This window comes from Macrobrachium nipponense, chromosome 33 (genome assembly GCF_015104395.2).
Source record: "Macrobrachium nipponense isolate FS-2020 chromosome 33, ASM1510439v2, whole genome shotgun sequence".
NCBI lineage: Eukaryota > Metazoa > Arthropoda > Malacostraca > Decapoda > Palaemonidae > Macrobrachium > Macrobrachium nipponense.
The window spans coordinates 55317831-55334191 of NC_087219.1; the positions used below are offsets into that span (position 1 = coordinate 55317831).

General features: G+C 37.3%; 1 protein-coding gene across 1 annotated transcript in view; it reads left to right on the forward strand.

The window, feature by feature from the left end:
- Positions 1 to 16361, forward strand: part of LOC135203209 (integrin alpha-PS3-like) — a 41529-nt gene that overhangs the window by 11557 nt on the left and 13611 nt on the right. Inside the window, exons 5-14 of the mRNA XM_064232962.1 lie at positions 1376 to 1499; positions 2351 to 2482; positions 5632 to 5876; positions 6478 to 6690; positions 7916 to 8024; positions 8408 to 8599; positions 8889 to 9062; positions 10876 to 11024; positions 13632 to 13710; positions 14685 to 14817. Coding sequence (XP_064089032.1) covers positions 1376 to 1499; positions 2351 to 2482; positions 5632 to 5876; positions 6478 to 6690; positions 7916 to 8024; positions 8408 to 8599; positions 8889 to 9062; positions 10876 to 11024; positions 13632 to 13710; positions 14685 to 14817 — 1550 coding nt within the window. The remainder of the gene's footprint in view (positions 1 to 1375; positions 1500 to 2350; positions 2483 to 5631; positions 5877 to 6477; positions 6691 to 7915; positions 8025 to 8407; positions 8600 to 8888; positions 9063 to 10875; positions 11025 to 13631; positions 13711 to 14684; positions 14818 to 16361) is intronic.

Consider the following 16361-nt stretch of genomic DNA (forward strand, 5'->3'; position numbering starts at 1 on the left):
TGGTACGGAGTCGACCTGAGAGCAAGTCAGCTTCGTGCAGTTGGCTCAACGTCAGTTGGCAGCACTAAATCTCTGCAGCGCCTAAGTGGCGTGGTCGGTATGGTCTTGGCCTGCCACTTTGGTGACCGCAAGTTCGATTCTCGGGCATTGAGGAGTGAGAGATGTGTATTTCTGGTGATTAGAAGTTCACTCTCGGCGTGGTTCGAAAGTCACGTCAAGCCGCTGGTCCCGTTGCTGAATAACCACTGGTTCCATGCAACGTACAAGCACCATACAAACAAAATAAATCGCTGCAAAGAGTTGGATGCATTCAATTGGCTGTACAGTGTCGGTCGCATTAAATCAGCTGCACAGAGTCAGTCGCTTAGCACTGACCTATAGCATCAAGTCTGCTGCATCAAGTTGGTCGTACCTATACTCTGTTTTTTTTCCATCTGTCCATCTGCCTGTGGTGGTCGCGCATGGTAAAACTGTATCCTGGGCTTTAAATAGTTACGCTATGTGTAAGTTTTAGGTAAACAGAAGGATATCTGGGTGTACATTTGCTATTGAAAAAGTGTTTTAATAATTTACTGTATGCGCATCACACCGTTAATATTCGAAAAAGGATATTATTTAAAGCCCGGGACGCAGTGTTACCATGTGCAAACACCACAGGCGGATGGACAGATGGAAAAAACAGTATAGATGGCCTCGCCTCGAGGTCACCACTTTGAGTTAGTTTATCATCCAGTTATTACATCAAGTTGGTCTGGCAGCAAGCCAGCATTTACTATTTTCAACACTGGTTTGATGGCTTCATAGTGTTTTCCTAAAGAATTCTGCCTTCGTGTCTCTCTCTATCGTACCAAGTATCCAAAATGTGAGCTTTTTTCCTAATATTCAGAAGTAGCAGTTCAATATCCATGAAATCAGGACTGACTACACAAGAACATTATATGTATGAATGTATGTATATATATATATATATATATATATATATATATATATATATATATATATATATATAATATATATATATATATATATATATACAGGATGAAGTACAATGCAGGAATACGATAATGAGCATGCATATGCCTGCCCTTAATCTTCATTCATCGTGTAAATAAACGCCTTGCGCGTCTGATCTGTTATATATATATATTATATATATATATATATATATATATTATATATATATATATATATATACACACACACACACACACACCACACACACACACACACACACACACATATATATATATACATATATATAATTTAGTTATTATATATTATTATATATATATATATATTTACATATACTGTAATTAATACTATATATATATTATATACGAAATAACTATTTTATGTATTATTATCTTACAAACAGGTATGCGCGCCCAGATGGATCAACCAGTTTTACGGCAATTACTACATGAACGGCGCCTGCTATTGGATGAATTCATCTCTTCCTAACGGACCTGCGCATAAGAAATTGCCCCTAATTCATCATGGTAAGAAGAGCTCTACAGAAAACCCAAGTTCTGCTCTTCTTCTTCCATCGAGGGAATCATTTAGCTTTAAAATTTTGAATGAGACACTTTGCTAAGTGCGGTTATCCAACCTCAGCGTTATAGCTTTGGAAAACCTCGGCAATGAGATACTGTTAAAAGTTATCCAAAAAACGACCCTATAACCCTTCTTGTTTATAAAACAAAAGCTAAATTATAGTGACTGACAGTTTTTAAAAGCAAATACTGAATTTCTTATAGCAACGTTTTGTGAGTTTTGTTCAAAGTCGATTCCTTGGTAATAGCAATGTTGTGGTTATAGTATATAGATTGACTTGGAGTTGCACCGAAAAGTTTCAGCGCCATCACAATCGGAGATTCAGTTTTGACAATCAGACTTTCAGTGACGTGAAATTCAAAATTCATTGCCTTTTCAGTCATAAATTGTCCTCACAACAGAAAGTATGGGGATCTGGCCATCACAGTTCGAGGCAGATACCCAGGCCTTGACATGTAAATTCAGTGTGGATTTGGTGTCTTGACCATCAGAAATTCTCTCTTGACAATGTATTTTATTTTTTTTTTTTTTTGGTAAGCCTGTAACCTACACGCAGCCCATTATCCCTTCCTTTGGGTATCAGTGTTAAAACTTCGAAAAATAATGATTGAGATATTTCTTTTAAAGATTTCGTTATCTCCTAAATATCATGTACCTAATATAGATAGTCAACAAACATTGAATTACAATTAACAATCGATTACTAATATTTACTGCATGTTGTCCACATTTTACTGAAATTTCTGAAATGTTGACATCAGCAGCCCCGTAACCTACGCTCAAAATTCTTTTGCAGAGGACATAGCAAGAACTATTCAGGGGAATAAATATTTTTATTTCGGCTACGCTCAGGCTGGCATGTCTCTTCATTTAGCTGACGACCCTTCAGAGATGATCATCGGAGCTCCTGGCGTCTTTAACTGGAGAGGTAAAGTCATGCACATTTTAGTAGCTCTAAAACTTCAACCTTATGGCCACAAGGTTCCAGATTGAGAAGCTGACCGTTATATTTATCATTATTATCGTTTTATTTTGTTGTCATTTGGCTATAGTAGATTCACATCAACCGTGCATCTGATGTCTAGCCAGTCCCTTACGACGCTCCTGATTGGCTGTTGATAAAACAATCACAGGACTGGAAACTCTCAGTCTCTCTCGAGAGTTCACATAGGAAAGATGTATGTTCCACCTCTCCTGAGGGATACTTTTGAAAGACGTATCCTTCAGGAGAGGTGGCACGTGCATCTTACCTATGTGAACTCTCTGGAGAGACTGAGAGTTTCCAGCCCTGTGATTGGCATATCAACGGCTAATCAGGAGCGTCGTAATGGATTGGCCTAGACATCAAATGCACAGTAGATGTTAGGATTTTGGGACAAATTGTAATATAACTTTTGTGGGAAAGGGGGACCATTTTGATATTTTCCATCGCTGAAAGAAAAGTTTAAAAGCGAAAAATATGCATTATTACACATATGTTTATTTTGGTCGATGACTTTGGAGACTTTCTATTCAAGAGAATGTATTTTGGGGGTATTCTGTTCGGAAATAAAATACTCTGGGGATTTCCCAAGTAAGGAAGTGGACTAACTTACGGATATCCACCTCAAGAATGAGGTTACTGCATAGCGTGGTCGTTTTTATTGCCTCAGTTGCCTACTGAGCTCTGAGTTTAGTTTTTTGTTTAAGGAATTTCCCCTGATTACCCAAATGAAAATTTTCAAACTAAGTTTATTCTAGGCCCTTGTATGTCACCTGTAGCTTTTCCCGTTTAATATCAAACTTCTCAGTCAAGTGATTGACATCAAACACTTCATTTATTACGATGAAAAATCACTGGCTCTGTATCATGATCAGTTACTGCTGCAGTTTAGGGTCTGCGGCGGGAGGCTGAAACCAACATTCTTTGGATGCTTGAATTTCAAACCAATGGCCCCTTTAGTGTGCTTGTTCCATGTGAATAGGTTTCATTTACCGAAGTAATCCATAAAACCTCTTAACTTATCGATTTCTTTACAGTTTTTGGATATAATGAAGAGACAAATGCTATTATGACGCTCGTTTCAGGATTCGAACTCTTCAGAAATTCTCTATTTGGTTCTTCATTTGGATCTTCGGCTTTGCAGTGAAGAACGTATCCAAAAAGTTCGAAGAAATCGAAAGTTGAGAATTCATTGTGGCTATTCTAAACACACACACACACACACACACGCACGCACACACACATACATACATATATTATTAATATATATATATATATATATATATATATAGATATATATATATATATATATATATATATATATATATATATATATATATATATCAGTGAGTCAGAAATTTAATTTCTGTTCCACACGCGATTGTGTGTTGATTCTCTCTCTCTCTCTCTCTCTCTCTCTTTATATATATATATATATATATATATATATTATATATATAATTATATATATATAAACATGGATTGCCATTTTTTTCTGTTCAGTTGAATTCAGTTTTCGACGCTTCAGTTCTCTCCTACAGGATGTCCTGCTGACCACCACAAGAGTTCGCTTTATCTGTCTCGAAAGATGTTGAAAGCTTTTGTATCGGGAAAGGATGTGAATCGAGGCAGGATACCAAAGAGAAAAAACTGGTTCTTTAGTTTTCGGTAAAAGAAAACTATTGAGATGGGTATTTGTCTGTCGGTCCGCTCTTTTTCTGTCCGCCCTTATATCTTAAAAACTACTGAGGCTATAGTACTGCAAAGTGGTATGTTGGTCATCCACCCTCCAATCATCAAACATACCAAATTGCAGCGCTCTAGCCTTAGTAGATTTTATTTTAAGGTTAAATTTAGCCACGATCGTGCGTCTGGGACCGCTATATGTGCCAACAACACAGGCCACCACAGAGCCTTGGCTGAGAGTTTCATACAGCATTATTAGCTGTACAGAAAACTCGCTTGCGCCGAAGGAACTTGAGTGCATTTTTTGAAGTTGTTAATTTGTATGATTAATGATGAGTATGACGTCCCCCAAAATACTTCTAAGTAACCAACAATTAAGAAAAACAGTTGCAAGTACGAATGTCAGACCTAAGAGCACAAAATGTGCAATAAAATCCAATCGGAATGATAAAAGCGTCAACTATGATTTGTCATAAATAGCGATGGTTTTCTCTAATTAAAGTAAATTGTGCAAACCTGATCATGATATCGATAATTTAATAATTGCTTAAAGTTAACTGTTTTTACGTATAACAGGGCCAGTATTCCCGGTTGAAAGTAGATGTATTCTTTAGCTTTATCGTCCAGCTAGAATAACTCACCATTTAGTTGAAGCAGATTAGACATAAAAATAAATCCTTATGTTTATGTAGGATATTAATTCTGTCCTCCTGTTGGAATTTAGGGCATAGCCCAAGCGCTGGGACCTGTAAAGGTCATTCAGAGCTGTTGTTGGTGTGGGGAGCGAAGGTGAAAGGAAGGTTTGATGCACTAGTCCGCATTCTCACTTTAGAAGACTTTTCCTTTCTTGCTTAGAGGGAAAAGAAGAAAAATTATTTAAAATCCTTTCAGTGCATGGATGTCTTCTTGCCTCACGAAGTCCAAAGATTGAAACATATAGATCTGATCCAACGGTATCTTAAAAAATAGAAACGCGAAGGAGAATTATTTTCCGTCTTAGAAAATCTGTGCCCTAAAAAGCTGTCTGAACATCGCGTTTAAGGACATTATGTGTGTGTGTGTGTGTGTTTGTGTGTGTAGGCGATAATTATCTAAACTACTTCAGTAACTGCCTGGGCAGGAATCATTTCATTATTTGCTGCCTAGCATTTCAATTTTTTTCTAATGATTATATCGGTCATATTGCTCGTGTCACTAAAAAGAATCCGCAAGTCAGATAACACTGGGTCCCATTCTTGGTACATTATCCTAAATCATTGGGTAGCAATAGTTAATTACGCTCTAACGCCTAAAAATACATTGACGGTAACACGTACAAGTACACACCACAAATACATCTCAGCCTCTGACCAGTAGCGAACCAGCTGGAGAAGCAGGTGGCCAATGCACTCTTTTCACGTCTTCCATAGGGTCGGTTGTTCGCCTAAGAGATGCCAACAGTGAGCCCTCCCGTCGACGTCGACAAGCAAGACCAAGCAACGGCATCGAAGAATCTCAGATGTTCTCGACCGTCGATGTTTTCAATCCGTTCAACGTGAGGGAAATAGACAGCTTTAGTCTCAATGGATACGCTGTCACTTCTGGGTATTTTTTCAAAGAAGGAGAACGCCTGTACGCGAGCGGTGCCCCACGAAGCGCGTCTTCTTTTGGTAAGGTGAGAGTCCTCCATCCATCTCTTCTGTATAAACTAAGTTTCCATGTGCTGGTAGCATTCTCAGGCTGACTTCTTTCTAGGTGGAGAATTGAAAGTATAAGTGTGTGTGCATTATATGAATTAGCAGACATAACGCCCATTATAGAAAGAATGTCCGTTTTAACACCAGGAGTCGTTTCGACGGTTGTTTTGCTTGATTTTTCGGTTACGCGGAGATATAACGCCCATTAGAGGGGGTGGGTAGGGTGGGTGAGATAGGATGAAACTCCATTATAAATCATCTTAGAGGTCCCCACTATAACCCTGCCAAGTTTCATGCCCATCGGACCAGCCGTTTGGGCATGATTGAATGACAGAGAGACGAACAGACATAACTCCCATTATAGTAACATTTTGTTACAAATGAACTCAAAAATTTTCAATTTTGATACAGTTCCAGCTTCAGTACGGAAGCTCGCTTCTCTTTTGAAACAAAATACCTTGTTGTCTTCTTCTTATCGTGTTTACATTTTACCTAAGCATCCGAACAGCATCTGAACATCTTGAATAGTACATTTCATTTCACCAGCTAACACCAGACTAATAAATTCCACGTTTCCAGGTTCTCATTTTCGCCTTCCCGAAGCCTGGAAGCGAAGCTCTGGATGTGAGGAAAGTTCTGAGGGGATCACAAGTTGGGGAGAACTTTGGAACGGCTCTTGTGTCAGCTGACGTCAACGGCGACGGCCTGAGTGACCTCATTGTGGGATGCCCAGTTTATTTTGAGGACCGTGACCCTGGCATGGGCAGGATTGAAATCTTCCTTAGCACAAGGGTAAGTCTGGAAGCATTCAATTTTTCATCTTACTTACACTGTCACGTGCTGTCTTGCTGACCTGGAATTCTCTTCATATTTTTTTCTCACTATCTTATTTTTTTTTCCTCTCTTTGCTTTTTTTTATTGCATAAGAAAATTAAAAGATGTAGCCTGGGACTTCAAAGTTAGCTGCCAAGCCTAAATTCTGAACAATGACTGGGAGAGTCATTTGCCTCATAAACTTTTGATTTGAAAGTTTATACAGCAGGCTTACTTTCAAAAAGAAGAAAAAAAAAAGCACACACATCATTCCAGTCAGTGAAGTAAAATGACAACCACAATACAAGGAAGCCTCAGGTGCGGAACGGAAGCTTACTCACCACAAATGCCCTGTGTAAATCTCCTATCATTTATTAAAAAAAAAAGTCTGCATCCACGTACATCTTTTAAGCAAAAATGAATCAGGTTAAATTCCTTAAAGAATTACTGACAGCAGAAGTAAATTCCAGTTATTAACAGTGTAATTACTTCCTCGTTAGACAAGTGGTTTACCTGCTCGCCTACCGATTCGGTAGTCGCGAATTCGACTCCCCGCTCTGCCAACGTTGAACCAGAGGAATTTATTTCTGATGATTAGAAATTAATTTCTCGATACGTGGCTCGGATCCCACAATAAGGTGTAGGTCCCGTTGCTAGGTAACCAATTGGTTCCTAGCCACGTAAAAATATCTAATCGTTCGTGCCACCCCTAGGAGAGCTGTTAATTAATCAGCTCAATCAATGGTCTGGTAAAAGTAAGATATACTTAAGAGTGGTAGCCTCAAACAGTAAAGGTTTATAAATTATTGTGTGAAGTCTTGGGATAAGCATACACATCTAAAGACAAGTTTAAATTCACAGATGTACGCTATATATTACTAATACTTCTCATCTACTGATTTCATTGGGACAGTGGCTGTGTATTTTTACCCTTGAAATATTGGCTTTATTGAAATGAAGTTTTTGCTGATATTAAACGATATGTTAACCCTCCAGCGCATGTTGTTCAATCAATAATTGCTTCCAATCTAGGAACATGACAGTCTTCCAATGCATGCATGTTATCCAATCAATAATTATTTCCAGACTAGGAACATGGCAGTCTTCCAATATATGCATGTTATTCAATCAATAATTACTTCCAGACTAGGAACATGACAGTCCTTAAATGCATGCATATTTTTAAATCAATAATTACTTCCAGACTAGGAGCATGAAGAGTGCTGGCAGCCGCTTTGGATCACGTGTGTCCTCAGCTCTCTTTGGCACGACTCTTACAACTCTTGGAGATTTGAATCGTGATTCCTTTGAAGGTGAGTTTTATAAGGTACTTCTTGAGGAGAGTGAGTCACGTTTTCCCAGTTAAACTGCTTCCTGGCTCTTCTCTTAAACGAGTTCCCTACCTATACAAAGCTTGATATTCATGGCCGAAAAATGTGTCGAGTACGCTACTACAATTCTTTTAGTAATGTTAACTTGGTTGGGATGAAGAGCTATAGCATGGACATTTTATAATATCCTTTGCTAGCAACGTTCCAATAGGAAGTGTCCAGAAGGACATCATTATCCTTTTTTGGAAAAGCAACTATCAGCTCTAGAAAGGCGTTATATTGTAATGTTTTTCTTTATATTTATTATGTAAGTACCCCCTCAAATATTGCCACCAACAACGCCATCCTCTTCTTTTCCACTGCAGATGTGGCAGTCGGAGCGCCATGGGAAAATGACGGCTCCGGGGCTGTGTATGTCTACCTCGGGGCAGAAGATGGTCTTCGTGAGGGATTTTCGCAACGTCTCTCCCCTGGAGATTTCCCAAACCGGGAGCCACTCCGAGGATTTGGCATGGGCATCTCCAAGGGAACCGACGTAGACGACAATGGCTACCCTGGTAATGTGCATTATCCCTTAATTAACACTCATATATATATATATATATATTTACTTGAAAGTCCCCTTTTCCTCTCACTTACATTTCAGTGTTCGGTTATTTCCTCATCTACGAAGCAGTTTGGCAAAAATCTCTTATGTTTGAAGGGAATTTGTTTGAAAGAAAACTAATTTACATAATTTACATATTTAAATTATGAAAGTATTAGCAGAACGATCTCTCAATTCTGTAATTAATCTCGCAATAGGCTTGTCTGTATGAGCAACAATAACACATACTATATTTACAGATCTGGCAATCGGGAGCTTCTTATCGAGCAATGCGGTCGTGTTAAAATCTAGAAGTGTGGCAACACTGAACGGGTCTCTGAGCGCCAACCCATCTGCTTTTCCTGAAGACGCCACAGAATTTAAGCTAACTGCCTGCATCACCTATGGCGGTTACAATGTCCCCCAAGTTGCTGGTAAGTGAGGCCTAAATGTTCTATTGTACCAATACGAATTTTAGAACTTTACCCAGGATTTCACTGGTTTTCTTCACTTTTTTATGCATACAATTCATAAATCCTTAAAACGAGCATGCAAAGCAAAGGAAGCTACATTCATTTCTTGCTGAAAATGGATTCAAGCAGGATATTGTTATCAATGGACCTGACTGCATCACTTTGTAAAGAAATTCCAAGAATTTTGTCAACTTCTCAATTATTTGATGATAAGTTAGGAATTAACCAATGAGATCAATAAGCAAGATAGACTATCCATATTTACGTTTACCAATAGGAAATTTCATTCACAACTCCATGAGTAAAGTTTAACCATAATTTCAATAGCAGTTTTTTGAGACAATGATAGATTTTGCAGCATTAAATTGTTGGTTTTTTATGATCTATGTGCGTGTGATCTCCAGTTGAGCGAAAGTTCAATCACTATTTACAGTTAAAACTTATCACTCACTACATCACACATTGCTTCACACTAATAGATCATATGGACCTTCTCATGACCTACACAGTGCAGCTTGTCATTTGCAAAAACATTCCAAAAATGTCAAACTTCATATGATTCTACTGCTTTCTTTCTGTTCTGCTAATAATATAAGCCGCCAAGTAGTGCCATTCAAAACTGGTTGGAGGCGTCACCTGCGTCCTTTTCTCTCTTTCAGTTGCAAATTATTATTCTATATCATTATGTAAACAAAGAGCAAAAGCGAATATGTGCGACATTTCAACCACAATGACTGTGAAATTTGATATATATATATATATATATATATATATATATATATATATATATATATATAAATAAATATATATATATAATATGTATCTATATAATATATATATAAGGCTTTGTTAAACCAAGCTCTAAGTCTAGACCTTGACCCTGCTTCTACGAACCAAGCTTGATCAAACATTAACCAAAACCAATGTAAAATATTAATTTACTGTGATGTTTGATAATGAATTAGACAAGTAATTGAACAGACAAGCTAATACTTTAAATATATATATATATATATATATATATATATATATATATATATATATATATATATATATATATATAATGTTTCATCAAGCTTGGTTCGTATAAGCAGGGTCAAGACTTAGAGCTGGGTTTATCAAAGCCATAGCCTGAGTTTTTACGCTAAATATTAAGACAGATCTTATCCCCTTCATGAATACACTGGACTGATTTCTTGATTTTGATTACTCCTACATAAGATGGTGCCAACATCACAATCTGCGAAATTGCGTTTCAAAGTTTTAATGTCATTTTGCCTGGTTTTTCTAGCATTTATACTATTTGTGGTGAGAGCAACCTTTCAAGCTATAGGCCGTCTTGTACGTAATAACATATTCTCGTCCCAGGTAAAAAAAATAAATTTCAAGTCTTTGAAAACTTCAAGTTTTTCTGGTATTTGTTAAATAGGGGCAAAACCACCTTATCGTGCTATAGGCCTAGTATATTGTTAATCACCTTCCCAAGGAATACGTTAAAGTAATACATTTATTCTGCCAGATCAGAAGAGGTTATTTACAGTTCATACATAAATAGAGTACTTTATATTTAAAATAAATTTTCAATCAACCCTCGGTGAACGAGTGCGCTGTAACACAAGTTTGACTGCATTGTGTTATGCGTAGTGTATTTGATATTTTTCATCTGTGTTAGTCTCTCTCTCTCTCTCTCTTTGAGTTTGCTATACTCTTCTCATATGATTCTTCAAATTTGCTTTAGTTATTTAATTATCTATTTATTTTTTTTCTTCTCAAGACATCCAAGGACAGATCGAGTTAGACGACAAGCAAATGTTTTCCAGAGCCACTTTCAAGGAGTCTGGCAGTTCAATGATAAACATCACCATCAAGCACGACGCTCGCAATGGAGCAACGAATTGTTTAGAGTTTGACGCAAATGTGGAGGTAAGCAAGCTTAGGATTCGCAATCCTCATGTGAAAATGTGCCGAGGAAAGGTAAATGTGGAATGCCTAAGGATGAGAATCAGTATAAACACAAGTTTATACTACCTACAGAGATGGTTTGTACAGTGGGGCTCAAATCTCATGCGACATGATTCTTTTTGTATCGTCCATATTCTCAGACTCAACGTGATGTTGCCAAGTAGTGCTATTTTTTTTCTTTTTTTCATTTGTAATGTCATTCATGTCGAACAGTTTGTGAATTCACAGCTAGCCTTATTTTCCTTATGGTTAAATAGATATGATCCCTTTTATGCATTGGTATAATTCTTAATTTGTGTGATTTGAATTGATTTTTTTTATCTTTACGTTGCTCAGTTCAAGTGTGGTGTGATAAGGTTAGCGGTGCCAGCAATGAAAGCACACTTAACATGCTCCTCGGACTGGTCATCATAACCATGTCTGCAGCATTATGACAGTAGACCTAATAAGCTCAACAGTCATAACAACAATTTCAATGTAGGAATATGAATTAAAACAAGTTTTATTTGAATGTTGAAGATTTCGGCTGCGTTTAAGCTGCCTGTATGTTGGAAAATGTTTTATAGGCCTACAAAATAATCTAAGCTATCTGAGATGTAATGTTACTCATGAATTTATTTGTAGAGATCACCTGTTCTTTGAGGAATATGAATTACAACCAGTTTTCTTTGAATGTTGAAATTTCAGGCTGTGTTTAAGCTGCCTGTATGTTGCAAAATGATTTATAGGCCTAGAAAAATAATCTAAGCTTTCTGAGATGTAATCTTTACTAATGTTTTTATTTGTAGAGATTACCTGTTCTTTGAAGAATAAAAGATGATGATGATGATTTTGGTTATATGGAGAAGATGGCTATAATCGAAATATCATAAGTATTAATATCAAGGCATATGGAACACTGGTTTTTCAACTGGTTTACAACATTATTTTCTTAAAAGTCCTTCTGCTCGCTTTTGATGTATAATTTATTCTTTCATAAGGTAACTTGAAGTGCAAGAATGTGTAGATAACCTCATTTGCATTCTGGCCAGAAATTGTTAATATAGAGATGTGAATGTTAAGCGTAAAGTAAAGAAATCTAACACCTAAGCCTAGGAATAATATCTTGGCTTTGACAAATAAGCGAATATTTGCTAGTATGCTATCAGTTTTGAAATATTAAGAAAGATAACAAATAATTATGTATGAAAATCCAAATATTCCTTAAACACATAAAGTAAATGTTTTCAAGATAATTTAATGGTCGCTACTCATTGTAGACCTACTTATATACCAGGTGGTTATTGTTGCACCGACACTGATACGTCACACATGCTCCCCTCACACGTTGATATCGGTGGGCGCATTCTACTTTTGTATATACATATTTACATTTTCTCAGCGTTGAGGGTAAAACAATCAAATAGGACTATATCAAATTTTATGTTTGCTTTGGAAGCATTATTAATGTTAAAATCTTTTTTATTTATTTATTTAACATTTGAACTGAGGTTTGATGGCGACTTCGTTTTGGTCAAATGCTTCAGCAATGAGTGAACGAAAGTTTTGAAAATGTTTCGTAAGGGTTTTTCTGAAATTTGGCTACACGTGACATTTTCTTACAATTTTCAAATATATGACAGATTTCACACTTATGAAACATATTATGGCCTTAGCGTATGCGATACTCGCGTTTTCGCATTGAAATAAAGGATAAATATGGAGCATGCTAGGTTGCCAGTTAGTGAATTTTGAACGAAATCCTATGGAGTCATGTCGCATGAGATTTGAGCATCACTGTACATCCAAGCGGGTCCCAATCCCGGATATAAGTTAAGAGGTGAGGTTGGAGTTAGTAAACACTAATTCGTGAGAGAACCAAGCGTTTACGAAATTTGCAGTAAATTACAGAGGCTTGGGGCAGCTGGTAATGTGTTAGAATAAAGTTTGAAGCACAGTGAATGCATTCATCAGTTATTATGCTAGACGCAGACTGGACAGAACTCAGATTGCACTACATATTAGTCAGAAACGCGTAGAAAACAAAGTTCAAAATTGGTGTACAGTGACATTAAAACTTAAACTAAGAGGGAAAAATGGCAATTATGTGGAAAAATGTAAAATTTAAAGAGTTGAGAGAAATCTAAGGATAATTTTGCAAAGTCTAGAACAGGTTAAGAAATCTAAAGATAATTTTGCAAAGTCCAGAACAGTTAGCGCCTCAGTGGTGTGGTCGGTATGGTGTTGGAGTGCCACCTCTGTGGCCGCGAGTTCGATTTTCGGGCGTTCCATTGAGGTTGAGAGATGTGTATTTCTGATGATAGAAGTTCACGTAAAGCCGTTGGTCCCGTTACTGAATAACCACTGGTCTCATGCAACGTGAAAACACCATGCAAACAAGAACAGGTTCAGGGACAGTAAGGAACGACATTTTGAAGATCACAACGATGTCAACGAGGTTTTGCAAAAGGGTTTAGTATTTTCTCCCGGCACAATAATCTAAACTTTTACCACTTCAGTTCCTAGTGTTGACATTTACAAATCACCAGAAGGAGCAGCAGCATGTCATTAACTCACCTTTTTTTCCAGGTCATGAAACTTGACCCAATGCGACCTTTGAGCATAAGAATGGACCACTGGCTCTTAGATACTCCTGGAAAAAGAATGAGTAAGTATGAAACATTGCTTGTAAGCCTCTGTGAATTTTAACAATCTGGACGTTCATTAACTCTAAGATTGGCTTTGTGCGTTTGTGTATGTTCACTTTAAAAGAGAGGCAGATAGATACTAAAAATGGTCTAACACATTCAAGCCTACTTTCCAGACAATCACAAACTGGAATCACATAACGGTTGTTCAGATTCAAACCTTTCTTGGATAGAGTTCCGAGTGTAATGTTATCGTTTAAATCAGGGATGTATAGGGTCAAAATGAAGCTTTGATTCTATGCTGAAGAAAACAACTTGATATAACATTTACTCCGTTACATGTTATATTCAAGTTGTTTTCTTATGCATAAAATTGAAGCTTCATGTCGGCCCTATCCATCCGTATTTGACTTTCATTTTTAGTGGTCGTAACTTTTCGTTACCATCTTCGACAGTCTGGTTCAAAGGTTATTCGTCTGATAAACGCTACCACTATGCCATGTTCTCTTTATACTTTTGCTGCTAAGTCTCGTTTCTGTCTTTTCTACGCGTATTACACTTTTGCGTTCAGTTGAAGGAGAATCCATCTTCTCAGAAGGCCTTCTGTCACTCAACTGGCCATGGCTTCCCATATTAACTTTGCAGATATCAGAAGTCACTGGATTTCATGGTTCAGCTCTTCATTCCTTCAACTGTAAAGCTTTGAAATTCTTTTCACTCATCTGAAATTCCTAAGTATTATAATTCCGCTTTGAGAAGTTACTGTGTTGTTAACATCGTTCAGTAAGCCTCGATGTTTGTCTACCCATTTTCTACCATTTGTTTCGGTCGAGAAGGAACTAGGTGATGGCGTAAGGTTATCCTGTCCGTAGTCCTTTAAATTATTAATAAGAATGATAAAAGGATAACAAAAAACGATAAAAACACTTACCTTCCATCGCTATTCTCACATCCAAGAGCAAGCGTTTCTTTAACCTTCCTGGATTCCTTCCAGGTCTTGCCAAGACGGACCCAGCAGGAGGAAAGAGTTCCAGACTGGTGGTGGGAGTCGAGACCGACTGCGACGCTGACGGAAACTCCACCTGTTTGACAAACATGACCATCAGAGCTGCTTTCGTTAATTACAAGTAAGTCTTGTGGAGATGTCTGACGAAATTAGGATCACGTATGTTTAGGCGAGCGAAATTCAAAAGTCCATTTTCTTCGTCTGGAAAACGATGAAGGGGGACACTGAATGTTTCGTGTCAATAGTTACAGAAATAGCCAGTGCTTCATAGGTCAGGGTTTCATGTTGAGATTTATCATTTTAGCTAAATCTCCACATTTGCTTTTTGCATTACAAGAGTTTTTGCTGACTATGGTAAATCTCCCAAGAACTTATATGAGGAAAAAGCTATACGCAAAAATCAAGAAAAATAATACAGCTCTATAAAATAAGCCCCGCCCCAAAAAAACACAATAGAGAGGACATGCCAAGGAGTTTATTATTATCTAATGAAAACGGTATTGGAAATGAATAAAATGCTGCTTAGGATGATTGTGTTCACTTGAATACCAAAGAAAATAATGTGTAACTTTTCAACTATTTCTAAGCTTCTATAAATTATACAACTAGAAATTATTTTAATTACTATTCTTTGATTTCTTATGTTAAGCAGAGCATGACTCAGGATGGTAAAATCAGACTATACTGAACGAGATTTAATGCATCTTTTGGAGAAAAATATATTTATAAATATCTATAACTTATTTTGACCCAGTTCCCTGTTTTTAAAAGATTAAGTACAATGTTTGTGACGCAGAAGTGCCAAGATCAATGTTACGTATTGCTGAGTTCTTTAAAATCTGAAAGAGTGAATTGAACTGAATTGAATATAGAGTTTAGGCCAAAGGCCAAGGACTGGGACCTATAAGGTCGTTCATCACTGAAATTGAAATTGACAGTAAAAGGTCTGAAAGGTGTAACAGGAGGAAAACCTGTCATTTGCACTAAGAATCAATTGTTAGAAGAGGGCGGAAAGCAAGATGGAAGAAAGAGAATATGAAAGGAGGTACATTAAAAGGAACGGAAGGGATTGCGACTAGGGGCCGAAGGGCGCACAAAGAACCTTAAGTAATGCATACAGTACACTGTATGAGGTGCACTGACGGCCCTACCCTCCTACAGGGAGCCATAAATAATTTTAAGTTTTCAAATGACACAATATTTATTGAATTGCTCCTTTACCCTAAAAGAAAAGTCACCGTAGGGCGTTAGTAACATCAGTTCACATCATGAGGTGCACTGTAGGCATTCCTTAAGGATCTTTGCAGCGACCCTTCGGCCCCTAGCTGTAACCCCCTAAATTCCTTTTATTGTACCTCCGTCCATATTCTCTTCCTTCCATCTTACTCTCAACTATCTCCTAACAATTGTTTCATGACGTAACTGCGAGGTTTACCTCCTGTTCCACCTTTCAAATATTTCTTTACTGTCAATATCCTTTTCTGCGCTGTATGACACGTAGGTCCCAGCACTTGGCCTTTTTGTCTAAATTCCAAATTCCATTCTGAACAAAGAAATAATTCCTTTTTTTTTATTTGTAAAAGGTTGCAATCTCAATGGCAGAGGGAATCAGAATCCATTTCTGCGCTGAATGATCGATCACTTAGGTGCCAGCGCTTGGCCTTT